Raw genomic sequence first — 27,938 nt, forward strand, 5'->3', positions numbered from 1 at the left:
ATTCACAGTAAAACCTAAGCCACCCAACTACAACAAGCCTAATATAACTCTAAACAGTTACAGTAATAACAGCAGTCGTCTGTGTTCTTGCTCTGCTACAAACCAGCTTCGAGCTTCAGCTTTATTTTGAAATATGATCATATTCTCTGGCTAAATATTTTTGAACGCATCGCCTTAATGTTTCCATGGTGACGTGTCATGTTTCTCACATGACACAGCAGCCGCAATGGCGCTGACAGCTCAGCTGTATCGGGTTTATTTCGTTTTTTCTTTTTATTCAAAATATTCACAAACTTCTTAACTGTGTCACGAACTATCTGATGTTCAAATGTGTGAGTGAATGTGTGTTAGTTGATCTATGAAGCGCAATGGGCGGCGCCATGTTAGTTTGCGCCTCAGAATCGGATCTGTCGGATTTAACGTTACAACACTTGAGATCATTCTCGTCTCACGAAATACATGAAAGTAAGTGACCAGTGAACTGGAAGAAGAATAGAGTAAACTATATAGTTACTATATAATGTGCATTTATCTGATGTGAATAAAACACGTAACGTTAGTCAAATTATAACCGTCTGAAAGGATTGTCATTGCCGCTTTCATAGACATCAGTGTGTGTTTTTTGCTAGTAGCCTACTTATGAACATTTAAATGTCTGAAACCTGAAATAAACATGATGTCGTTGAAAACACTGAATAGTTGTCATGAGTTGTGATGTGACCAGCGCTGAGCGTCTGTCTCTGGCTCAGCCAAAGCGCGAAAGCACGTTTGAATTTTGGCACCGAAATGAGGAACCGAAATCTGCGTTCTGATTCGGTCCGGTACATACCGGTTATATAAGTACCGGTGCCATATTGGAACCGGATTTCGGTACCCAACCCTAGTTGCCAGCTTAAGCACACGCAACAGGAGCGAGCGCAATTGACAATGAAAGCCACAGTGCAAGTTGATGAGTTGATTTATCCGAGTTTTAATATGCTCTCATTCATAGAGATTTTTAGATGGATGCCAAGGCTTTTTAGGTCGGGTAGAATCGGCGATCTCTGACCCGTTTTGTTTGCTGGCTTCCATGGCAGTAATACACTGTGTTTTCGGCCATCTGGCCACCTGAGGTGTCGAAATACTATTGGGTAAACTGGCAGCGTGTGGTTTCGCACAGACCAAAACAAAAACAGTAGCATTGTTTTCTGAGAAACAAGTAGGTGAATTTAGCATATTTCCTAAATATCTACAAACATTTTATGGTATTTTTATGCTTTAGTAAAGTGAAAATCTTACATACAGCACTCTGATTGTATTCATCTGAAAGAAGTCATATACACCTAGGATGGCTTGATGGTGAGAAAAACATGGGCTAATTTTCATTTTTGGGTGAACTATCCCTTTAAACCTAGTCCCATACTAAAATGCATGTTTGAGCTGTTTCAACTGAAAGCAACTTGCACTGACATATCTTAAAATATGTTTGTGTCATTGTTTTGTTCCAAGATGCACCAGTAAAGTTTTTTTCTAAAGCACGTTTATAAAAACTACTTAAATGTCCTAGTTGAACTAAGGCCTAATACTGGTTTAATCTAAGCCCTGTCTGTGAAACCAGGCCTTAATCATTTATCAAACATTCAATTTAGCCAATTTGGACCATGCATTACAGTAACTTTACCATGATTAAGGAGATTTTAGCTGCAAAATGATTAATTAGAAGGAGAAAAGAGCAGGAAATGTCAGATGTCAAAGAGTAGAGTTCAAGCCCCTCACCTGGACTGATGTCTCTCTCTTTCCCTCTCACTGGACTCGCCTTCATCCGTGAGGTCTTCCTTTTTGAAGTATTCAGTGATCTGTGAGACTGAGCGCTCCAGTCATCATTAAGCTCTGATAAGAACAATATGAAAAAAAAAAACTTTTAATAAATGAGTGATAAATTGATTGGGCAAATAAATTAGTCATTGTACAAGAGAATTCGAGAGTGATTAAGGGAGTAATCACAAGTGAATGAGTAAATGAGTTGTTCTTACAGTGAATGTAGGCAGACCATTATCTAAATAAAAAATTAATTCTATATACACTATCATTCAAAAGTTTGGGATCGCTAAGTTTAGAGAAGTCACTTATGCTCACTAAGGATGCATTTATTTGATCAAAAATACAGTAAAGACCGTCCAATTTAAAATAACTATTTTTCCTGTGATGGCAAAGCTGAATTTTCAACATCATTACTCCAGTCGTCAGTGTCATATGATCCTTCAGAAATCATTATAATATGCTGATTTGGTGCTCAAGAAAAATGTCTTGTTATTATAAATATTCCAAACAGTAAAAATATTCATATTTTTGATGAATATAAAGTTCAAAAGAACAGCATTTATTTGAAAGAAAAAAAAGGAGGATCTATTATGCCCCTTTTTGTATTTTTAGTCTCAGGTGTCCCCAAAAATGTTTCTGTGATGTTTCTGTGATGTTTCAGCTCAAAATACCCCACAGATTTATTATAGATTTATTATACCATGTTGTAAATGCCCATTTTTGAGTGGAAGGAAAAACATGCCGTTTTTTGTGTTTTCGTGCATATGTCTTTAAATGAAGAGGGCTGAGCCTGTACTCTGCCAAAAACTAAAACATCTGTTTGGTTTTGATTATCATCTCTATTGCGGTCACACTCGAGTGACATTGCAGTTCTTCATCATCATGAAAGTTTAATATCTGCATGTGTTTTAAAGCCATATAAAGTCTAAACTTCTGATATATGGTTTTCTGAGTGCACACATCCAAAGCGTGCGCACAGAAAGCTGGATGTCAGATGGCGTGTCCCATGTGTATTAAACTAAGTTCTCTTTCATGTCTTATTGCACTTAAACTGTTAAATACACACAAGGTTAAGTAAAACACACACAAAGTTCAGATAAACACAGTCGCTTATGTCTCTGAACATAAACAGCAGGGAAAGAAATTGCATGCGTATATTTGTGTATTAAACTGAAAGCAGCGTAACATACAGTACTTACTGCTAAATATGCTGTTAATATGAATCAAACAATAGAAGAAAAACAGAAAAATAACTCACTGCTCTTGACTGAATAGGCTACTTTAATAGCTTTAATAAGAATACATTTCTTCCTTGAATGCTGCTATTAAATGCTCTGGCAGTCTGGACGGTAGTGTCAATTTTTTATTTTTGGGTCAAGGAATTCTCATGCATATTCATATATTTACTGAACAGAAATATAATAGCCTGTTCACAGATAAGGGCTTTTCACACTTTTCACAATAGTTAACCCTGGGTCATTCTAAACCCTGGGTGAATGGAATCCTGGGTTATCTTGTTTCACATTGCTCATAATTTACCCGGGGTTAACAACTAATCCTTTGTTAATAAACTACCTTTTCACACTGTACATTCCTAAAACCCTGGGTTAACATTCTTATTTGCATATGTGCATTGTCAGTGTCATTGATTGGATGAACAACACATGACCTGTCCTGCTTATTAAAAGGCTCTAGCATTGCGCATCCTCATATTATACATTGCCAACTATAACCTCAATTTTATACTGACTTTATACTTGGACTTTTAGGACTATAAAAGGTAAGAATAAAATGGTCTATGAAACATAGCCTACTGTTTTTACAACATGCTGTGTTTCAGTGACTATACACAACACGTGAATAAGAGGCTTGCAATTGGCTGTGTATTGCTAAGCATCTATCCATAACATTCTAACGCTGATTTGTTTCACACTGCACGCGCTTGTCACCACAATGAAGAGTTAGCACCGCAAAAGTGGTTCTAACCATGCTCCGGAGCAGGGTTTCATAGCCTCGGATTAAATTATAAGTGTGACATGTTCCTTCTTTACACAGGGTTAGAAGTGGGGTTTAGAATGATGATAACCTGGGGTTAAGTGCTGTGTGAAAAGCCCTATAGGCCTTTATCACAGTCTGAGTGTCATCACATCCAGCTCTGATTAGTAGCATAAACAAATTTCAGCCTGCATTATTGTGAATAGACGGCCAGTTTTGAGAAGTAAATTAAACTAATTTAGTTCAGTATATTCATATAAAAAATAAATATAAATATTTAAAACGGTGTAATTAGACTTGGATGATACCCTACCATGTATGTCATCTTTCCCTTTAATGTGTAGCCTAACATTATCTGAGAGACGCTATTGTCAGCACTGCCGGTGCTGCCAGTCATGAGATTAAAAAGCAGCACACAGCTCAAGTTGCTGCCAGAGGAATAATCAGACTTCTTTAAATGTTATTTTTAAAATAAATGTTAATTTTGCATTATATTTATTATGATTAACAGCCCATTTTTGTCTACAGTATAATGCTATCCTATCATTGCACTAAATCATGCTATTTTAAAACCAGTTATTTTCAAATAATTGCCTATGGGCTGGAAACATTCCTTTATTTAAACAACTTCAAATTGATCTAATTATTAATGATTGCATCGTAAAGTAAGTGCATAAATTTTTTTTCCCCCAAACTTTTAATCCTCACAAAATGTAGTCGTAGGTAGTAGTAGTAGTAGTAGGATTTAGTCGTAATTAATATTTTAAGCTTCGTAATTAATATTTTAACAGATTTCAAAACATAGCATCATGAAGCTTCGAAGCGTTATGAATCAGTGAGTCGATTCAGCGGTTTGGATCGCCAAAGTCACATGATTTCAGCAGTTTGGAGGTTTAACACGCGATTCCGAATCATGAATCGACTCACTGATTCATAACGCTTCGAAGCTTCATGATGCAGTGTTTTGAAATCGGTCATCACTATATAAGTCGTTATTTAGGGTTTTTTTGCGCAAAAAAACTGTTCTCGTCGCTTCATAAAGTTATTGTAGAACCACTAGTGAGATGGACTTTGTAACAACGTCTTTAGTACCTTTTATGGGTCTTGAGAGTGTAAAGTGCATTGTGCCAATGGAGGCCTTTCTGAGCCATCGGATTTCAACTAAAATATCTTCATTTGTGTTCCGAAGATGAACAGAGGTCTGACGGGTGTCCAACGACATGAGGGTAAGGAATTAATGACAGAATTTTCATTTTTGGGTGAACTAACCCTTTAAATGTAAACAGGATTATATTGCATAATTGCAAGCAGCGTTGATACTTAAAATGTGTCCCAGCCACTGCTACTTTATTACAAGAGTTTCTTACCGAACCAGGGGCAATAATAATTAAAAATAATAATAATAATATAAAACTGAATTTTAAAATAATATTATAATGTTGTGTAGTCTATAATAGTACACAGTCAGTTTTACTGATTGAGAGATTTATTCGTGTTGGAATAATTAGTTTATGATTTTATTGGAGTCTTACACACATGCTGTACAGTTCCTCTGAGCCGTGCATTAATTTAAGTTGTTACAGATAATATGGCAATGGCTTGATGCAGTGCAGGAGATGAAGATAACTTGATCTTGACCCTTAAAGCTACACTGTGTGATATTTTCCCCCATATAGCGGTGACAAGGTATATGACCATCCAGTGAATATTAGTTTCTTCTCAATTCCGATTTCGTTTTAACTCCTACGGTGGCCGATTTAGTCCAAGATTAACATGGCTTCCAGTTCGACCTCGTCCACATTCGACACGGTGCCATCGAGTGTTAAAACGCGAAAAGATATGTCCATCTTTGGCTAATGTACTTTCAAGATGGAGGGGCAACATGGCGACCTGCATTCGAACCCCTACCGTATGTATTTTCAATGGCATATTATAAACTTACGAGAATACTTTATTACTTGATAGAAGTGAATATACATTAATGAGCACATATATTTTTGAAAGAACTAAGTGTTTTTAGCTAAGAATAAACTAAAAAAGTTACACAGTGTAGCTTTAAGAAACTTTAATGCTGTCACGTGACAAATCTCCTTCAAAGATAATGGATTGCTACAACATTTAAATAAAAATGTAAAGGCTGTACAAATACTAGAAATTGTGAATATAAATAAATGGGAATCATGTTTTTTTAACAGTGCACATTTCATTTATCTATTATAACTTTTATGACGTTTTGGTTGCTTGGCTGTTTCCTTATAAAGGTCCAGAAATTCGTCAAGTTTTTTGTCAGGTGTCTTTTTTTATGATTTATATGATGTCATTACGTTGCTGTGTTGCCGCCAGCCAATCACTGCATTGCTGATCGTGGTTTCAAGTATCAATGCATCTGCTCTCTTCAGGGAACACAAAAACGCACAGTAATCTCAACTTATTTTTTTCCTTTGAAATTCATATTCCTTCTCCTGATTTCTTATTGGCATAGTTATCTGAAGCAGAGATGTAAAGGTTCCAGTTCCACCCTATTCTGGAAACGGGGCGGGAGAAGCAGCTAATTTGCATTTAAAGAGACACACAAAAACAGTGCGTTTTCAACATAATAAATTATCTGTAGGGTATTTTGAGCTGAAACTTCACAGACACATTCTGGGGACACTTGAGACTAATATTACATCTTGGAAAAAGGGGCATAATAGATCCCCTTTAATAAGCTAAAAACAATCTTAGCCAACTCCTTAGCCTTTTCTAAAGAGGGTGTTCTTCTATTATTTAGCAATAGCTATAAAACATTCCAGTTCTCGAGTCCAGTTTACTTCAACATCTCCTTGTACCATTAATCTTTCATATCCACTTGTCTCCCAAAAAACACACGACTGGCAACCAACCTCATATTGTATCAGTTGCTACTCCCTTACGCTTGCTCTCATACCCTTTATTTGTCGGATTACTTCTGAAACTCACACCCTCAGTCTCACACCTTCCTATCACCCATTCACAGACAGATTCAAATCATTTAAATCTTTCTCCATCCTTCAGATATCCACTGCTTACCCTCTTACATCCTCACTCATTGCTGAGGACTTCAAAACCTACTTTCAATGACCTACGGATGTTGACAAGTTTCTCAATCACAAGGTCATTTTCTGTTGAAGGAATTCACTCAGACATGAATAAATTACCCTCATCTAACCCTGCTCTAAACCTGTATTACTGTATTATTCCGAATACAAGATGACCCTGATTATAAGATGACCCCCCACCCTTTTCAAGATGTACCTTTTGAAAAAAGGCTTTTTGAAGACTAAATCTTGTCTTTTAAAGAAAACACTATTTAAATTTTTATTTTTTTGTATTTACATTATTGTAAACACTGGTCACATTCAGGAATAAACCCTTTATGGCATAGTTACCATAGAAATAACCTGAAGATCTCATTTAGTAGATTTCACTATGACTGATTTCTGACCTATTTATTTACAGTGCCAGATGCTGGCATGTCATAAACACAGGTGTTTGACCTGCATTACCTATCTGATCCAGGGGATAATGTTTTTTCCTTAGGCCGATCACATAGCACTGAGGTCGGAGGGCAAGCGCTAATCCATTACGGCGCATCATTCTTACGGCTCATAAAAGTGGCCACACTGAAACAATACAGTACATTCTTTCATGAAGAAATTTTGAAGAATGTTGAGATAATTTTATATACAATTAAAAGTAATGGGGTCTAGCGCTTTCAAAGATAAAACACCCTAACGTATCAGAAAAGTGATTCATCTGGGTTTGATCACAATTTCCCAAGTCTTATAAAGTCATATAATAACCACAAAATTTAAGTTGTTATTCACTAAAATTGTAACATTCAATCTAGCTCTCATTGGCACATTCATTAAAGAATTTATGATAATCAGTCTGTAAATGAATCTAAATGAATAGTTCCCATTCAGTCAGTTTACTTGGTACAACACATGACTATGGGATATCGCGCTCTTGCGAAATCTGCTGAAAACACCTTTATTCATGCCTGAAAGGCCAATGACGCATGACGACGTGGGCGGGGCCACGCATGCGTCATTCCCCTTTGTTCTTCAGCTCTTCACCGTGCTGCTAGAACACCATCACACCACATTTTTGCAAGAAGAAAAGCCCATTGTAGTGATTCTTGTCGAAACTATGGCAGAGACAGGAAGCTTTTAGCACAAGTTTAGCTTTGCTAACGAAGGGCTAATAAGCTTTTCTCAAACAAAATGTTGAAACACACCACAGTCACACTAACAGTGGTGACTCTTGTTGAAGGCAAAGGCATAAAATAAGTTTTTAGCTTGAGTTTAGCACAACTAACAAATGGCTAATAAACTTTTCCATGAGAAATATCTGAACATAAGTTCTCGCCCCTGTCCTATAGCATGTGGGTGTTTATGGTGTACTCATGAGCCAGTCCAGTGTGTTTGGAATTGTTCACGCTAGGCTGTATCTCTCCAACCCCAAAGCATGTGTGCACTGCCAGCAGCTCAATCGTTCCATACTGAAGCGGCATGTAGAGCGTGCTCAGCAGGGCAGCGGCCTAACCCAGTTCACTCCTGTCTTCGTGCTAATCCAGATGTGGTGATCGCCGTCTTTGGAGGCCATGGAGAGTTGGGACGATCGTGTGGAGGCAGAAGAGTGTCGGCCTAGTGTTCACGACAAAGTTCCTCTAGCTGCCCTGAGTCTGAGCAAAACTTTGATTGTTGAGGGGATGATTCTGTCTCGATGGATGCGGGCGATAAATGCGATAAATCTCGATGGATGCGGGCGATTATTTTTTCAAGCAGGGTAGATCATGGCTCCCCAGAGGTGGTGAGTGGAAGTAGAAGTGATGGCCTTTGCATTGATCTGTATTGGAGAGCGGCTACAAAGTTTGTTGGTTGAGTGGCCTACCCTGATACAGAGAAGCTCGGGGGTTCTGTTTGTTGGCACGGACGATCTTGATATGGGGCACCCTTTAATAGTGGGGCAGATCTGGGGTCGGTTTTCGACAGGACTGTTTTGAATCTTGCGTCTGCAGAAAACGCGCCACCAACTGTTATCTTGATTATGGACAGGAGAGCCCTGCTGGGGGTGGATGTCCTGTCGCATGTATAGCCCAGGACTCTGCTGTATGCAGAACGGTCTGTCACTGATTTTGGTGTCTTCTTGCTGGCCAGCGAAGACATGGTACACAAGCATCATGACATTGCTGTTAAGGACATTCCCTAAGCAAGGACCTGCTGTCCCAGGCAGATTCTGCAAACTCGGCCAGAACTGTGGTCTACCTAGAGACCACAGTAGCGCGTATTTAAAGCTTGGGCAAAGATCTGTATCGCTGTGTCAGTGCCCGATTGAGGGGAAACTGATTTATTTTTCCAAAGGAAAGTCACTCCCATTTCACGCTGGTACTTAATTTGTCCCATTCTGCTCCGTCTCACAAACGGCCGCGTGCGTGAGCTTTACAAAGTATACTCCTTTGGCCGCGTGGGTGGAAAGACCATCTAGTGGATTTTGTTTTCAATATAAATACCTCATTGAAGTCACTCGCACATGCGCTGTTGTATGCGCAAAGTCGTTGTGGTCACAAAAATTGTGCGCGGATATCCGCAGACTCTCCTGATTATGATAATTACGTTACCAGGACAGTGTGTCACAATACTGAACTAAACTGATTAATTTACAAATCGGACAGTTCCGTTTCACTCTGATCCTGAAATTGCATGAATAAAAGAAATGAAAATCTTTTTCATTTCCATGAAGGAAAGTCACAAGGTCAACAACATGAGGGGATACGAGTAAATGACAAAAAAAAAAAAAAATCTTCACTAACCAGGGACTCAATCCTGTACAATATTAAAACCAACAATTTAGATCTCATTGGAGATGCAAATTATAAGAAAGACTGCAGTACATGCCAGATTACATCATGTCAAACATTTTGCTTGGCTCTCACAAGGCTTAAAATCGCATATTGAGCTAAAAACTCTTTATTGTGACTCCTAATGGAGCTATATCATCCTTGCTCTCCTTCTAATCTAAAGTTTAATTCTCCTTGATCTGTCTGTGCCTTCTGTCTCTAAAACCACAAACACGGACAAGATATTGTCTGCGTTTCGGACATCTCAGCACTAGATTAGACCTCAAGGTCATCCTCATCTCATCCTCCAGCAAAGTTCTTCCCTCACTGAAGTCTCTGTTGCTGTTAAAGATGACACAGAGCCGTTGTGTGCTGGTGCATAAAAAGCTTGGCAGTTGTCCATTGATCACTTTGCAGCAACTGCCCAGACCTGCTGTTTCATGCTCTATTTCAGAGGGTAAATCCATCCTTCCTGCAATCCTCTAGGCTAGACTAATGCTGGTATGCTTTTCATCTGCCACCTCTCGAGTGAAACTAAAAAAAAAAGTGGGTTAACAGTGAACCAAGAAAGTTCCACGGTTAAATTGTACTTCTTTAAAAATACCTGAGTAAATCGTTTTTTACAGTTGAAACAAATGTCAAAGCACGAACGGATCAAAGAAAACTGATGCAAAAGACATGATGCAAAAGTGTATATCCTACACACCTTCAGAGTGTTCGTCAGTTGCATTGTATGTTCTTTTTTGGTCAAAATGAACAGTTCCAATTACTGGCTTACAACAAAAATAATTGACTGCTAAAAGACCAAATTTGGCATATCTTGTATTTGGCAGGTAATGCACAGTTAATGTGTTTTACAGCTAATAATCCTGTTTCCAACACATCATAAAGTATACGTATATTTAAAACGATTCCTAAATAACTAATAGCAATTTCCTTCAGCAATAACAAGTTCTTTATGAGTGGCTTAAAAAAAAACTCTTTACTGTCACCACTAAGGACAATAGAAAGAAACAAAATTAATGCAGTGGAGGAAGAGGAGAAGCAGGGAATATATCAAGACAAATGTCGAAGTAATTCCAGTCTCTGTCCGCATAGTCATTATAGTTAGCCTTATCTCTCTCATATTTCATTGCTGACAACAATAAGCCCATGAGAGAAGCTGAATGAGAAGACATTTGTTAAATTGGCAGAGGCATTACTACCTTTTTTATTATTATTATCTCTCACAAATGTATCACACAGTAACCACCTCATTTGTCTCCAGTCTTGAAAGCTGTGCTTGAATAAATTTGACATCACTAAGATGTTCACAATGTCCTTAATTTGCTCTCTCAAAATGAACCTGAAATTGTGCTTTTCTTTCAAAGCTTTGAGGATTCCTAAAAGGGGACACATTTCACATGGACTGACAAAACGATTTTGAAATGAGCACAGGTGACATTGCACATGATTTACTGAGGAGGGGTTTGCTGTGGAGTTCAGCTGTTGTGATGGATAATGTATGGCAGAGAGGGGAAGTACCTGGAGATGCCATGCTCCCACGAGAGACCGATCTCGGTTGTCGTAGCAATGACGGCTGCTATGGAGACAGAGGGAAGTTCTTACTGATTAAAGGGTTCTTACTGCAGAATATCAAAGACCACAGACTGAGTATATCTAATAGTGAAAAGTGCAGTGTGCTTGCTCAATAGAGGCAGTTAAACTCTACTAATGAGCAATTTTCCACATTAAGAGTTGAGATTAGAGATCTTGTAAAGGTCTCCAAGGCAAGCACCTACAGGAATGGTAGCATTCTGATCTGACAACATGGAGTTATAAGACAGTAAAGTGGCTGGTCAGGGTGCGTGTGTGTACGTGTGTCTATTTTGCACATTAACAAAGCAGAGGTTCACGTGGCCTAATTGCGGTGTATGTGTGTGTATGTGAATACATGGATGTATTAGCTGTCAGATCAGAGAGCCACTTACTGAATAGTGAATCAGAATGGTTGTGATAGCCTCTTGTGTCAGAAATAGCTGAGATTATTAATAAGCTCTCTCTTATGTTCACCTTCCCACAAAGTCTAAACACCTACCTACTCTCTCTCTCTCATCCTGCCTGATTTTCATTCACACTCTTTCACTGATAACAACCTCTGTCTTGAGCTTTCTAATGGTTCCTTTAACCTCTCCTTTTATGCCAGTCTCATTTTTCCCCTCTGTCTTTAGAGAATTTGTTGAGCCCTGGGGCAGAATGACCTTTAGTCCAGAGAAAGACCACTCCAGGGTTCAACATAATTGACATTCCTACAACAGCTTTAGAAAATTAGCTTTGAACCCTGAATTAACTTCTTATTATAGATGATCTGATGAGAGGTTCTCTTACCATTTGAGCTGCTCCTTCCTGAACCCCAATTTCCTCTAAAATACAAAATGTTATTAATAATAGCCATCAAGCCAGCGCTTTCAAAGTCAATGAAGTGTGATGAGAGTAAGATGTATATATATACATATTTCACATATTTCACAATAATACCAATTTGTACTTTTTATCAAATAAACAAAGCCTTGCTATAAGAGACTATACACTTTCTTATGAAAACAATCTTTGTTATTCCAAACCTTCAGTCTGTAGGGGAGACACAATATCGAATGCAGAGTCTTCTGTCTCTTCATCAACATCTGAATTGGTCCCGTCCTGAAAGAAAGATTAATTCAGTCAGTCAACTTTATAAATATTATATGCATATTATCATCAATATAAATGCTGCTGTAAACAGTGGTTAAACATCACAAACTATAAATATATATCCGATATAAATATATATTGAATAAGATTTTAACTCATATCTCTTTATGATCTCAGACTAGGTTTTGATTTAGATCAGGCTTTGAATAAATCAACAGCTCCACCTCATGGTGAATATTAGTAAATTAATCAAATGCATAACAGGACAAAGCCCCCCACATACAGAACCAATCAAACAAACACAGACACAAGACTGTACCTTCCTGTGTTTTATTGGCACGGCATAAACAACATTTAGGTCATCAGCTATGCTCTGCCTCTCAAGGGACTGATACACATGATCTTCATCTCTCTCTAGTCCCTCCACCTCATCACTGTCATCCCCTTCATCGTCACCAGTATGTCTTGGGGAAGGCACAGGGGGTCTTTCTCTCATTGAATCAGACCATCTGTCCCTAAAGAGAGAAAGAAAATTCATTATTACATGTGTCTTGCTTAAGAAATCAAAGTCCACATATTTAAATTGCATAAAATGTGATGACAAGCTATTGCTGCTTAAACCATTAAGCAACCTGTTACACATCCTATCAAAGAGTGCAATCAGATTAAAGACTAAATCTGCAAGCAAACTACTTTTTCCCCTGCTGAACCAATGACGTCTATACAGTTACAATCAATGTGGCCTGCTGTGTTATCCTGATTAGAAGTCATTCCTTTATATTATTGATGATTGTGCTTTCAGACTCATTTAAAGTATTAGTTCCCCCAAAAATGAAACTCAGCCTTATGTCGTTCAACACTGTGTGTGACATTCTTTCTTCCATGGAACACAATAGGAAAAATTACAGAAAACTATACTAGTCGCTTTCAAACTTGAGGACTTTTTGAAAAATGAGGATAAAGCACCACAGAAGTCATAGCTTTGTGTGACACACTCTGCTCGAGAAGCAGACTCACTCAGTTTAAATCTAGACTAAAAACACATCTCTTTAACCTGGCATACACATAGAACATTATCAATTTCACTTGATTTTCAAATCAGTTAAATGATTGTTAGGCTGCATAAACTAGGTCAGCCGGAACCGGGAACACTTCCTATATCACCCGATGTACTTGTTACATCATAAGAAGAATGGCATCTACGCTAATATTAGTCTCTCTGTTTATCCCGAGGTTTACTGTAGTCAGCAGGATCCGGGCCGTATCCAGATCAGATGGTGGACCTGCACCTAGACACGACCACAACGCATCTCTAAAGTGTCAGCAAAGATTGTGTCAACTAGACTCTCCCCTGTGAAGGCCTCATCGACACGACAGCCAGTGGCACTGGTCCTCAACAAATCCGTCTCCACATCGCCACGAGGACACCGATCTTCAACCAGATGGAACTGGATAAATATTCTGAATGTTCCAATCCAATCTGACTTCTGACCTGTAATGCTGCCTGAATCATAATCATACACTGTTCGTTCGTTGGCCAGAGGAGAACTGAGCCTGGTTTCTCCCAAGGTTTTTTATCCATTCTGTCACTTGATGGAGTTTCAGAAAGCTCTCAGATTTCATCAAAAATACCTTAATTTTGTGTCTGAAGATGAACAAAGGTCTTATGGGTTTGGAGCGACATGAGGGTAATTAATGACAGAATTTCCATTTTTGGGTGAACTAACCCTTTAAATAAAAGTAATCCAAATAAAACACTTTAAAAAAATTATAGTATTTGTTTACCTGCATGCCATGTGAGCTCTGACATCAGAGAACCATGAACATGCAGATGTGTTGTTAAGTTCAAATATTAACTCAAAATCTGCTGACAAAAAAAAGTTCAGGAATCCCTGATTTAGGTCGATGAAATTATGTACTATATTACCTGGTATAAAGTGCTGTGGCAGCGCAGAGCTCAAAGCCAGTTTGGCTGTCTTCCCGTGAACAATCACTCTCAGAGTAAGATCTTTGGCGTGGAGGAGGAATGGCAACAGTACGGCCCGTCAGGGAGGAAGACAAAATGGCAGCTGCCAAGGCAGACCTGTGACAATTATCAGAGAGATTAGAACATTTACAGATTAAAAAAAGTGTAAAGATATTGGAAAAATAACGTTCGATAAAAAGATTATGGCTAATGATGAGTGAATTAAAGGACCCTCAAGAACATATATGCATTGAGAGATGTGTAAAATGATGGAGGGGGACCAAAGTGATATGAATGGATTGGGATATGGTATGTGGGTATACCTGGGTCTCTCTGGAGAGGGGTTGGGGCTTCGTGGGGGAGGAGTGCGGGGAACAGCAGGTCTGGGGGCAATGGTGGCAGCAGGGATCAAGCCATGAGATATATTCCGCTAAACAACCACAACAAACAAGATTACAAAAGTTACTACACAACTACATTACAGGATACACGTTAAAGCAATCCAGTAACCTACCATTGGTAAGAAAATAAATACGAAGTTCTGAATGACTGTATCTTTTTATAGGTTGCTTAGTAACACGGCCTTAGCCACAGTTAACCACAAAATGTAGCTTATGTTAGTTATATTTCAGCAATAGAAGACTTACAAATTCTCTCTTCTCTTTTCTCCTGAAGCTGAAGTTGAATTTGGATGACATGGTCCTCAACAAACTTCCTCGCTTCGGTGAGAGATTTGACATTAAGATTTATGAAAACCGCGGCCAGTACTGGTCTTTCCAGAACTATCGGCGTGGCAAAGCTATGTTTTATAGCTCATAACTGACAGTTTTATAGGTTATTTTTTTATATAAACGACTATTTTTTCATGGAAATCTTACTGGATTCAACTCAACTTCACGTAACTAGACGCTTTCCATGAAAAACCTTGAAATATAACAACTCTTCCTATTGGTTTGAGCGTGCTCGCTTAACCAATCAGCGTTGCTTTTTAATCCTCTTAGCAACGGCGTCGTGCCACGTGTGAGTGCGGCAGTTCTCCAGCAGAGGGAAGTCTTGACCTCTCAACTGTGAAGTCTCTTGCTGCCTTCACGTGCTATCGGAAATTTGATAATTTCCACTTCTGAAGTCGTAATTACGAGCTCATCGCATGCAAGTTTCGAAATGGGAAATTTTTACCTAGGAAATCTCGTATTTACGATCATTCCGAGAGCACGTGAAGGCTCATCTGCACAGGAAAGGTGTTTGAGAAAAAATAATAGATGCTTTATAGTTGTCTGCATTATTGTGCAATGCTAATGTATAAAATGTTGTTTTGACTTTCAACCAGGCGTTGTGTCCTCAGAATCACCACATTACAGTATTAATGTATATTTGAAAATATGAAGAACTATTTTTAAAGACGTCATCTTTCACCTTCTTGTTGTGCAGCTTAGGTCTATAGATCAAAGCTGACCCAACATTATTTGACAGTTTCTAAAATTAAACCCCACACATACTTTTCTCTGAGGGTGCAATGGAGTTAAAGGCCACAGTTAAATGTAATTTTCACCAAAAACACTAAAGGCAACAACACCACTACATCACTTTCCTAAACACTTATAGATTTGCAGGGGATTTTGTGAAATATGCATAACCTAAAATCGTAGCTCTAAAATGAACACCATTTATCAACTAACAGCAGAATATGTTACAAAGTTGTAGCTAACATTATGAAATGCTACAAGTGTGTTCCACAATTCTTCCATGCTTTCTTTTTACTTAATCAATCCATATTCTATACTGCTAACTAGTATTAGCCTATTTATTTAGCATAAATCCACAGAAAATGTACTGAAAGCAGTAAAGAGGTCAGTATTACTGCCACATCTAGAGGTTTAACCGTTTTTAATCCTATTGTATATCTGTGGAGTCAGCCCAGCTGGAGTGAAACATTCTATACTTAACTATCTAATCTTCAAATGACAGTATTGACACAAATACATTCACTAGATAAAGTCTGTGTAATGGCGTTAAACAGTTCCATGTTGTTTTCATTTAAAGAAAAGAATTTAAGTTGTCATTACAAATATTTTTGTTGTACTAGTATTCATTTCAATAAGTATGCATCAATTTGACTCCATTTGTAAGTGGCTTAAATGTATGCTCCCTTTTTTTTTTACAAGACTGCTGAAGAGGATAAAGTGGGCGAGTCATACTGTTAGAAATCACTCTGGTGGAAAGTGTTCCCGTTAAAAGCAGACTCGGGATATGTAAATGATTCCAGTAAAACTCCAGTTTTTGAATGAAAGCAATTGTTGAGTAAGTCCTGAGTCACTGTATTTCTGATTTTAATGTTCTCCAGCTGTAGAAGATGCAGAGACATTTTCTCTATCTTTCTCTTACACACACAGACGCACTTAACCACTGTGACATCATCACTGCTGGCGTTGGTAAGCAGTCTCTCTAATAACCTAACCAAAGCCACACCATCAAATTCCCCAGTCTGTGAGTGATTTAAAATCCATTAGTCCACCACACCATTTTCACTGCCCAGATTCACATGCGCACAGAGCACAACATGAATGATGCTTTTCCTCTTTCTCTTTATTTACTGAGGTTATATGTTCTACAGAGTAATAGAGGTCAATCGATCATTATATTATTATGGTATTACTGCATTTTAATTTTCTAATGGCGAGATGACTCCATTCTGCCATGCCTTTAAATTGAGTTGCACATGTGAGTCAGAGGGCCACAAGGCTTTGAAATATATATTTTACAATTCTCAAAGGAGAAGTGGGTAGTAGATGACTGGTTGTGGACTAACCCATAGTCATGTCATAATATACAAAGCCTGCTCCATTCATACTGTGTTTTTGTTCTTAAAAAAAAAACACTATTTGGAAAAATAAGGATGAATTTGGGAAAAACTGAAACAAACGGTCAACACACGACCTGTATTCCACTTCATTACACAATTGTTACTTTTAACCAGAATAGGCATGGTTGGGCTGATTACAAAGTCAGTAATCACAGTAACCTCTTACACAATAAAAACAGCCACAGCTTTGACCCCACATTTTATTTAGATCAAGATTTACATATACAACATAAAAGTAGGCAACAATATAGATTTCCTCATAGTCCAGACATTACCTCAGAAGTATCCCATTGGTAATATACATAAATTGTAGACACAAGAGCAACTAATGGTAACATTTGTAACCAAGCTAAAATTTAGGGCCTTGATGCAGATACTGGCTAACCCTAAAGAAAAGGTCTATGAACATTAACGTTCAAAGAATCATTAATATGTCAACTTACAATATCAACATCCTCTCAGGACAGTGTTTGTCATTATAATTCCAAATGTGGCACTAGCAGAGACATAAATGGTAAGGATACATTCATTAACAACAATAAAGTATTTACAAGCAAGGAGCGGAGGCCCACAGTTAAAATACGATTTTGTCAGTGTAGACTGTTGTAAGGCATTTTAAAGACTTTCTAGGATTCTGAGAGGCAGTGTTTTTTACAAATAAATGAAAAGATAAATATTGTCAGAAAGACAAAAAACACATGCCATCTGTACCTTTTGAGCTATACCATATAAACAGAAGAACATACACCAAGTAACAGAAAGATATGTTGCCAAAAAAGATTCAGGCTACAGTTTCACGATACAAAACCTAAATAATTCCAATACTTAAAATGAATACATGTTTACTTTATATAGATATTTTTTCTCTTTATTTTGCATATAAATTATTTGATTATCAAATGTGCATAAAAATCTACTTTGTAGACAGTGAAATATTCCAACACTGAAAAAGTGCCAGGTAAAACACATGGAAACAAAGGTTAAAAAAAAAAGAACGGCATTTTTATTCACTGCTATATTTTCCATCCTTCTTGCTTGAATTTGGCAATAGAGTCCTATCATAGTATTTCGCTTCAGTACTTAAATACTTGAGTTCCACCAAATCATATTACTGTTTGTAATAGACATTCCATGGGCAAAAGCTATTCACCATCCTCTCCTACATTCTGTTCTTCTACAGTGATTGACATTGTTTCGATGATGCAAGATCATCACAGAAAGGCTGTGGTTGGTCTGTCTGTAAGCTACAGGCTCAAAAAAAACCTGCCAATCTACCAGCCCTCATTTTAATATGAATAGGATGCCTGTCTATGCCACTAATGTGGATTTTTCCCAAAAAGAAAAGAAAAAAAAATCCTTCATAACACCATTTAGCCATTCAATACAACAATAATAAAACAATAGTATAAAAAAGTAATCAAATACTTCAAGCAGCACACACGTCGTGTTTTTATCTACTGATTTGTTAAAACACATAATCCTTCACCTTTAATTTATTGGTGCGATTTTCTAGACAACCAGACTAATGAAGGAATAAAAGTATAGCTTACACTTGTGTTTATAGTTCTGTGCAAAATGTACATTTTATTTTCCATCTGTCATTTATTAAAATCTCTCTAAAATTCTCTCCTTGTAATATAGTGTGCTTTTACACTATCAGCATACGTATAAATCCAGTTTTGTGTGTTTAGTAGAGGGCGCTTTCATTACATGAGTTGGGATAGGTAGGTCTGTTCCAGGGTCCATTGTAATCTGCGGTAGGGAGACTCAGCGTGCTGTTGCTCTTCTTGTTCTTAAGACCCCAGCTGAGGAATGATGGTTTTTTTGCTACCTTCCGAGACTTCGGGTTCTTATCATCCTCATCGTATGCCAGGCAGATCATGGAGTAGGTCTTCGGCAGACCACCACAGTATGTAGCACTCTTGGTGGGCTTCAGAGATAAATAGAGAAAGAGAGAAGCAATTAAACCCCCAACAAACCTTGATCTGAATAAAATAGCATTTATTTGAAAGAAATATTTTGTGATATTACAAGTGTCTTTACTGCCACATGTGATAAATGTCATTCATCCTTGATGAAGAAATGTATTCTCTCTCTTTTTAAAAAAAATCGTACTTACCCCTTTTGAACAGTAGTGTAAGTATTTAGATTCATAACTATATTGTTAATATTAGTGCATCTAAATAAATACTATTAAATACAATTCCTCAACCAATCAGATAATGGTTGGCAAAGAAAACCTTGAGAAAAAAAGCAATTACCATTGGCTGGCTGCTGCTATCCATCATGCTGACCACTCTGATGTCGACGCCCTCCTCATCCACATCCTTTAAAAGCTTCATTACATCACTCACTCCCATCCATTTACACTCTGTGTCGCCCACAGCAACAATGTAATCTCCCTCTCTCAGTCCCTCAGCCTGGTGATGAAGAGATAGTGGAGAGAGAAAGAAAGAAAGAAAGAAGGTCAGAGAAGTAAATCACGTCCTGCAAGAGTGGCGCTTTGACACTTCAGATATTTATGGTATGAGTTTATCGGCACGACCACACTGCTGTTACCATAGAGATGAGCTCTGAGAGGACTCGTTCATGTGCACCAACAAAATAAAAGGGAGTTATTTGTGGGAGACACACAGCTGCTTGAGACAGCTCGAGACGCATATGGTCAAAAACAGGTGCAGTGGGCGTGGATATATGTGCGTTTTGTTTTCATTCAATTGCTGTGGTCAAAGATTAAATCTACCCTCAGCTTCAAGGACATTCACAATTTCACATGTATAAAAGGACGATTCATTGAAACCGTAAGAAGTTCTTTTATGATAAATGTCACGACTTGTCTGTTTCTGTTTGCTCATCTCATTAAGGCGACACAGTATTAAATATTTATTTGCAATAAAATGGAGGGGGAGGGATAAGTTTACAACACAAGGAACACAAATGTTTCAGTATCTTTATGTCCATACAGTTTTAGACAGTGAGGTCCCACTATTGTTTTGAACACCATTGACTGTCATTATATAGACAAAAACGGTTCTTCAAAACATATTTTGTGTTCCGCATAGCAGGTGAAAAAGCATTAGGGTGTTTTCACACTTGAGTCCTCTTTAAAATAACCAAACTCAGACTGCTTTAAGTGGATCAAGAGGTGAACCAAGTGAAAAAGGACCCAGTTTTCTTTACGTTCACACTATCCCTGTCCCTGAAAGAGGACTTTTTCCCCACTTAAGTTAGAAAGTGGTCTCAGACCTGTTCATACTGTTGCTTTTTGGATCTACTCCAGTTCAGTGTTTGATGGCTGACCCCTCTGGCCTTCAAAATTTAATCCCGTTCACTTACATTGTATGTGCCTCACTAACTAAGATATCGGTTTGTAAAGATTATGATTATAATTAATTATTATTTTGTAAAACGACACAGCTACAATTGTTGGTGAATGAGCTTATATCACTATATCACACATCCACCTCTGTAAAAAAAAATATTTTGAATAGTTTTCCTTGAATCGTGTTTTTTGTTGTTGCAGAAGGCAATGATAACATCAGCATAGAAAAAAAAAAACAATAGGACAAATACAATAAAAGAAGAATTCAAATGAAATAAACTGCTCTAAATTTTACAGGTACACGTGGTATACCTAAAAGCAGCATTCAAATAAGATATGGAATAATCAAATGAAAAAATAAAACGGTATATTCTTCACTGTATGCATAAAACGTATACAGAGTCTTCTGATCATTATGTTAGGCTGCTGTCACATTAAGAACTACAGTAATGCACAGATCCAATATACTGACACACATACACGATTTCTTTCCCAAATGTTTACATTCACTTGAGACAAAACCAACGGTTTATGTGATCCTTGTGTGTTTTTGACACTTTAAACACAATAAGAAGATAAAGAGAATTTACCGCTGTGACAGCTGGGTTTCCATATGGGCATGCACTTTAGGTGTGTGCGCTCGTAAATCATATTTATAATTTTTTTTAAAGTGGCAAGGCACGCAGTCACGTCTCGCTTACAGAGGCATGGAGGCATTTGATGACCAAACTACATTGGAATTGGCGAATGGAAATAAAAAAATTATAATTTAAACAAATAAATCAAGTGAGCCTGGACTGATTTATGTTCACAATGGGCACACATTGTGAACATGTACCATTAGCTAAAAGCGAACCTCAGACCACTGCCCGAGATTGTCTTGGTTCGGTTCACTTTTAAGGGGACTGAGGAGTGTTCACATATGGGCCAAAAAAAAAATCAAGTGAACCACGTTCAGACCTCTGAAAAGGACCAAGTGTGAAAACACCCTTATTGTGTTTGTGTCTGTGAGTGAACACTCACCGATGCAGGACAAAGGGGATCGAGTGACTGTATCTGAACGGGTGCATCACCCTTCAGAGTGAATCCGAGGTCTCTTTCCTGTAGTCTCAGCCGGACGGTGCGTGGAGCTGACCATCTCTGCTTGGCTGAGAACACTGACAAAGGACCCTGCACAACACAAATACAACAGAGAATCACTATAGCAACTCACCTAATTCAAAGACACACAGGGTGTTTTTAAATTTAGCCTGCCACCCTGGTTGTCCTTGGCTGTAAATCCAACCTGCTCACCATCCAAACATTTGGCTTACTGGCACACTGACTTCACACAGTATATGCGAATGTGTTAGCTCATATGGTGTAGAAAGTTTATTTAATATCATCATGAGCACCGCCATCTGAGGTGATGGTCAGGTTGAAGCGTTTAAGGCAGTGGTTCAACCAGAGGGTCCACAAAAAACTGTAAAACTTAACTGTAATGATTAAAAAACACTAAAAGAAAGATGCATGTTATAAATATTTTTGACCTTATTTGATTTTATTACAACAGAACTACTAGAGGTACATATTGTATTAGCTTAGATAGGAGGGCCTTTCTAAGAAAAGAGAGTCAAAATGGTCAGAAAAGGTCCAGAACCACTGGTTTAACCACTGGTTAAAGGCATGTGCAGCATATGGTTGACCCCTTCCTAAGAAAGGTCATTTGACTTGATTAAGGACTTGCAAAGCTTATACGTTAAACTGACCTCCCCATGTTTTACGGAAATGAAATTTCAAGAGAGGGTTCATTTAAAAGTGCCCATAGCAACTGTTACAGGATCACAGCAGTGGTTCTTTGAACTCTCTGAAGGTCACTCAGACATCTGAAGGTGGTAAAACTCAAATATATGCTTCCATAAAACTAACCACATCATAAACTCTGCCTCCTTCACCTGAATTACCCTGCTCCCCGCAGCCAGAGGGAACGGAATATATACGTCACTGTGGTTCTCGAATGTTCCAGTTCTGTACAGCAGATTTACAATTCTTAAGATTCTAGAGTCAAAATGATCAGACTTGAGGTTTAACAGAAATCAAACTCAAACGGGTCAATGAAATTACGCTAGTTTTTAAAAATATTTTAATTAATGAGAAAATACATGAATACATTGGTTAATATTTAATGAATTATGAATTCTATGATGAGCATGTTTTTAATTCTTAAAATTCACTTTGATTTATTATCCTGATGTCATGATGAAGAAAAAAGCCTAATTAAAAACCCAATGAAAACACAGAAATGGTTAATAAAATCTAATGGGTTTTTTAAATTAACTTTTGTTCAAATGTCTGAAATAAGGTCAGTGGTTAATACAAGCTCAAAATATTTTAATGTTTTATTCTATGACATACATCATTAATACACCCCTAGTGATTTTTTTTCTAAGCTTTTACGCGTCTTGAAAAATGAGGTTGCTAACAAGTACCTAAATGGGACTATAGAGGTTGTTGGGGATTATGAAACATCATTGCATGAACAGGAAAACTCATCTACTCGCTAGTCCACTTTTACAGCCTTGTGTTTATACTCGCACGGCTGCAAACTATTCTAACTCAAACTTTCCAACTTGTAGACTTTAAATAAAGATTTAAAGGGTTTTCAGAAGCTTTGTGGTGATGTTGAAGTCATGAGAACACAGTGTAGTTCCTTTAGCTTTTTACTTCTGCTGATTGTATTTAGGCATCATAAAAGTTGTGTTCATTTGTGAAGATTATCTTGAATAAATGTTTAAGAATCAGAAACATTTGTTGGTCACAGAGCTTATTTTCTGCAATAATCTAAAATACAATGTAAAAATCCAACTGGATTTTGTTGAGAGAATCAGAGTGATGCTAACTTCTGGATTGGCCTACAAATCACTGCAGCCATCTATAACAAAACTCTTTACACAGAGACATACATTTTGACAATCACACAAACTTAAAACTAATGTTTAAGGGGGAACCAAGTTAAAAAGAAATCACTTTAAAATGGAACTTAAGTTTCATAGAGTCATAGACTGAACATGTAATAACACTCAGAAATTAATGTTCAAACCAGGGTTATTCATATTAGTACTGTGAGTATCATTCTCTACAGACTGACCAAACAGATTCCCCCAAAAAAAATAAAAAAATACAGCTCTGCGTCATCCCCAACTGGTTATGGTATTTTGGTTTTACAAAAGAAATTGAAACCTTGGATTGGCGAGGTTATGGTCTGTTTGGCCAGTGTGTACAGGTCAATCAACATGGGTCTGTTCAACAGCACACATGCTCACAGAATACTTTAATATTAGCAAAACTATTCTGTGTACTAAAAAAGTTGCAAATTTGCACAAGCATTTCTGTGCTGTGAAAAGAGCTCAAACTGTTTTTGAGTAAAATTAGTAGCCCACATACCAGCCGATGGAATAGGTCTGTGACTTTCACCTTGGTGGTACTTGGAATCTCCATCTCAGCTTTCTTTTCCGTTTTAGCTAACAGAGAAGGAGGGGAAAAAAATGTTACTGAATGTTTACACTAAACTTACCACTCTGCTTACCTACTGTAAGATGCAGGTCCTGTTCTGAGAATCTTATACACAGTTCAAAATGTGATGCTTCATGAACCAAATAAAAACCTCCCGGTTGCATACAAGTTAAATTTTAGATTTAAAAATCTACAGCAGAACTGTCAAAGTTTACATAATGAGCAAATAACATCAATCCCTATTAATCCAATCATGTGATCAGGCAAGACAAAACATTTGTTTACACCTGGAAGTGTAAACAAATGCCTTCAGATGCATTAGTGTTTATAATGTGATATGGTTACCAACTAAAGGGGCGGACACACTGATTTCCATTCATATGCATACAAATGTGAGAGACCGGAAACGTAAGCTAAGCACTCTGACCTGTAAATTTGTTAAGACGTGTGACCAATAGAAGATTTATACGACATGGCGTGACCGCTTAGCTGAATTAAAAGAACGCAAACTAAAATCTGCAGGATTGCAGTGCTGCAGTAAAGTGGAGTAAATTGCACAGTTTGAAAGAAATTATACTGCATATACACTGCAGAATGTGACGTCATATTACGACCATTGCAGTATTTGCAAAAATTTTGAATGCTCAAAGTCCATATGTGGTCTGAGTGGTCACTAAACATTCTGAAACTGAGCACTTGTGATCAGATCACCCAGGGTGTGTGTTAATATCAGGTGCAAACGGGGTCTCTGACTTACAGATAATATCTGGTGCAAGCATGTAGTCTGTAAACTCGTCTTCCTTGTCATTTTGGTCAAACTTGGTAAGAGAGCGTTTGAGGCCAGCTTGCAGGATGTCACTCAGGATGTCCAGTTTTTGCAGGTGTCGACAGCAAGAATGCGTGCGGATGGCCTCTTCGTGCCCCATGATGGAGCGCTGCAGATGAGCTTTACCTGAGCAAACAGACAAAAAATATTAGTTCAGTGTACTAAAGTGGAATATCCCAATCATTTACACCTCACAGGTAAGTATGAGCCTCTCACCTATTCTCCGTCTGTCGTCCTTATTCTTCAGGATGTCAAGAGGAGAACGTCCCTCTGGCATGGCATCATATAGTTGTGACAGAGCCTTCTCTTGCTTGTCCTCGTCATCAGTAGGCGTCACTATACATGCAGACAAAGGTATCATCAATATTTAAACATTGCATTGTTTTGTTCAATAAAACAGGATACATGTACATTCCTGTAAATCTCATCTCATTCCACTGAGGCTATGTTAAATGTTATGGCATTTACACATCCCATTGTGTATTTACTCGGTCGGTTGGGTCCAAATAAGCTCATTCATAGCCAAAACTGTCTGTTATAGAGACGTAAAAACACAAGACAGGGGGAGAGAATGGAGGAGTGACTGTTTAAATAACAAAGAGAATGTTACATAATCCCATTTGTTCTGGCACAGTCTATCAGCACACTGTCAAAAGTAGCCGAGATACTGAACCGTCTCTGGCTTTCATCTGCCTCCCTCTTTACGTCCTCAAAAAAGCTCCTCAGAATAAAGTCCATTAAAGCACCGATACCTGAATCCTTCTCTGCTCTCACAAGGAAATTAAACAGTTTCTATGAATGAGACACAAAGGTAACCTTTAAAGGTTCCAATGGGCTGTCAGCCAATGGGAGATGGCCAAGAGCTGTGATTGGCTACTTGACTTACACTGGTGGTCAAGCAGAGCGGTGGAGACAAAGTAATGGGCCAGTGAGGTGTAGTGATTGGTCTTCAGATGGGACATGGTCGTCCAGAAAAAAGGCACGTTGTTCTTAATGGGCGTCTGGCTCATGGACTGGTGAACTTGACTGTAGGTCTCTCCCACCTGAGAAAAGAAAGGAGAGAGGGGTAAATGTCACAACCACTCCGGACAGAGGAGTAACTGTAGGCTTAAAAAAAACTGCATAGTGATAGGATCAATAGGTCATGTATTTATATGTAAAAATGTCCCTTCATGCCGATCTTCCAAGGTTGAATTAAAACAGAAAGAACACCATGGCAAAAATCTGTAATTATAAGTTATAAAAGTTATAAAATAACTATTTTCTGTTGTACTATTTATTAAAATGTAATTTTATTCCTGTGATGGCAAAGCTGAATTTTCAGCAGTCTTCAGTGTCACGTATTATCAATGTTGAAAATATTTGTGCTGCTTAATATTTTTGTCGAAACTAAATATTAAGGATTTGAGGATTATTTTGATGAACAGAAAGTTATATAATCTAAATAAGATAAATAATCTTTATACTGTACATGTCTTTACTCTCTTTACATGTCTCTTTTGATACATTTAATGCATCTTTACTAAATAAAAGTATTAATTACTTTGAATCATTTTAAAGCTAGTGAATTTAGGCATCAATATATTATAATGAGATTATTCAATTATATAATGAGATTATTCAATTATATAATTATATAATGAGATAATTCTGAGATTTGCTAAAGATTACATTTAGCAATGTTATTAAATTATTAGTGTTTTCAAAAAATTTACTTTAAGGGACCGTTCGATGACAACAAAGCTAATAAAAATAGTACAAATAGGGAAAGTGAGCATGCATAATTAAATATCACATAAGACCAATAAATAAATACAAACTCTATTGGCCAATAATTGATTGATATTACAGATAGATTTGTGCATCTCTCAACTGTAATATCTTTGATTTTTTTTTTTAAGTACCTTGGCAGCCTCTTGGGCCATTTTGAGCAGGCTGAAGAACTCATTTCGGATTCCTGGCAGAGTGATCTGCTCAAACATACACTCCTGCGCCTGTGCTAGCATCAGCCGGATCAGCATGCTCAGCATTGCAGGACTCATATCATAACTGGGAGTGTGTGTAAATGTCTCCTTCAGGAAGTGCAGCACACCTACAGCAGAACATACAGAAACAAAACCGGACAGAATTCAACATTACATTCAACATTATATCTATACAATATTTGCCTTTGTCTCCTTATATTTGCCGCCCACAGCAAAGCGTAAATTAAACAGAAAAATCTAGATAATTTCTTAAGCTTCTCAACATTATAGCTTAAGTAAAATAGCATTGTCATCTCCTTCATTTAATGTTTTTGCAAACACACAGATCTTAGAGACAAAAAAAAGACTTATAGGACAGTGTGTAAATCCATTTTTGTCATAATAACAACAACAAAAGGAGAGAGCGATCATATTTGGACATTCTTTCCGGTGGAGGTATACAAAACATTCTAGGTGATGAAAGGCAGAGGGGTCGGCTGTTTTGATAGCTTAAGAAAGCCAGCCAAATCTCTCTTTATGCTGCTGTTATTTTAAGGAGGTTAAAAACCAACAAAAGCCACTGAGTTCCCATGAGCCTGTGACAGATCTGCTGTTGAGGGGGAAGAATTACATCATGTTCACTCCTCCTAGTTAAAACACAACCAGAACCTGAATACATGTCTGTTCTCATGAGGCAGGAGTTCATCCACGGTTAATCATGGCTAGTTTTGGATACTTGGAAACGTATCTGCATATAATAAGTGCATCTGCTCAAAACCTCTCACCTGCAGATTTCTGGAAGGCAGCGATGGCTTCCTCGAGTCCAGCTTGTGTCTGTCTGTCAACACGGGTGCCAATCTGGGAGTAGAGTGCTGCCATATTGAAAAGCATGCTGGCTTTCTCCAGAGAGATGTTCTGCTGGCACACAGGCATGCCGGTAAAGGAGTCATACCTGCGTAGGCACAAAATATGTGCGTTAAAACTCATGTTGACAAAAAAACCACAGGTGAGGCTTTTTTTTTTTTTTTTGGTTACATATGCAATGCTGTGTTAGTAGGAATTGCATAATTTATGTTTTATAACAGTTCAATTAATTCTCTCCAGCTTTTTTTTTTTAAGATGGCACCTTTTCTTTATTTATCCTGTCATCTCCCTTTGTCTCTAGGGCATAAATGAAACAAAA

General features: G+C 37.7%; 2 protein-coding genes across 5 annotated transcripts in view; both read right to left on the reverse strand.

Annotated features, from left to right (window-relative positions):
- Nucleotides 1-15,252, reverse strand: part of cep89 (centrosomal protein 89) — a 102,009-nt gene extending 86,757 nt beyond the window's left edge. For 2 of the 3 annotated variants that reach the window (XM_079801356.1, XM_079801357.1), the window contains exons 1-8: nt 14,939-15,225; nt 14,615-14,721; nt 14,253-14,408; nt 12,645-12,840; nt 12,259-12,334; nt 12,023-12,057; nt 11,180-11,237; nt 1,756-1,869 (exon numbers count right to left, since the gene is read on the reverse strand). In XM_079801356.1, the coding sequence (XP_079657482.1) occupies nt 1,756-1,869; nt 11,180-11,237; nt 12,023-12,057; nt 12,259-12,334; nt 12,645-12,840; nt 14,253-14,408; nt 14,615-14,721; nt 14,939-15,031 (835 nt within the window). In that variant the 5' untranslated portion in view covers nt 15,032-15,225. Of the gene's footprint in view, nt 1-1,755; nt 1,870-11,179; nt 11,238-12,022; nt 12,058-12,258; nt 12,335-12,644; nt 12,841-14,252; nt 14,409-14,614; nt 14,722-14,938 lie in introns of all 3 variants that reach the window. The other variant, XM_079801358.1, reaches the window with a different exon arrangement.
- Nucleotides 15,253-17,335: 2,083 nt separating this feature from the next.
- Nucleotides 17,336-27,938, reverse strand: part of rhpn2 (rhophilin, Rho GTPase binding protein 2) — a 28,301-nt gene continuing 17,698 nt past the window's right edge. Inside the window, exons 7-15 of one of the 2 annotated variants that reach the window (XM_079810936.1) lie at nt 27,541-27,707; nt 26,696-26,883; nt 25,678-25,834; nt 25,008-25,127; nt 24,723-24,917; nt 23,927-23,973; nt 21,497-21,643; nt 19,413-19,571; nt 17,336-19,081 (exon numbers count right to left, since the gene is read on the reverse strand). In XM_079810936.1, coding sequence (XP_079667062.1) covers nt 18,839-19,081; nt 19,413-19,571; nt 21,497-21,643; nt 23,927-23,973; nt 24,723-24,917; nt 25,008-25,127; nt 25,678-25,834; nt 26,696-26,883; nt 27,541-27,707 — 1,423 coding nt within the window. In that variant the 3' untranslated portion in view covers nt 17,336-18,838. Of the gene's footprint in view, nt 19,082-19,412; nt 19,572-21,496; nt 21,644-23,896; nt 23,974-24,722; nt 24,918-25,007; nt 25,128-25,677; nt 25,835-26,695; nt 26,884-27,540; nt 27,708-27,938 lie in introns of both variants that reach the window. The other variant, XM_079810935.1, reaches the window with a different exon arrangement.

This window comes from Gobio gobio (assembly GCF_949357685.1).
Source record: "Gobio gobio genome assembly, chromosome: 2".
Lineage (NCBI taxonomy): Eukaryota > Metazoa > Chordata > Actinopteri > Cypriniformes > Gobionidae > Gobio > Gobio gobio.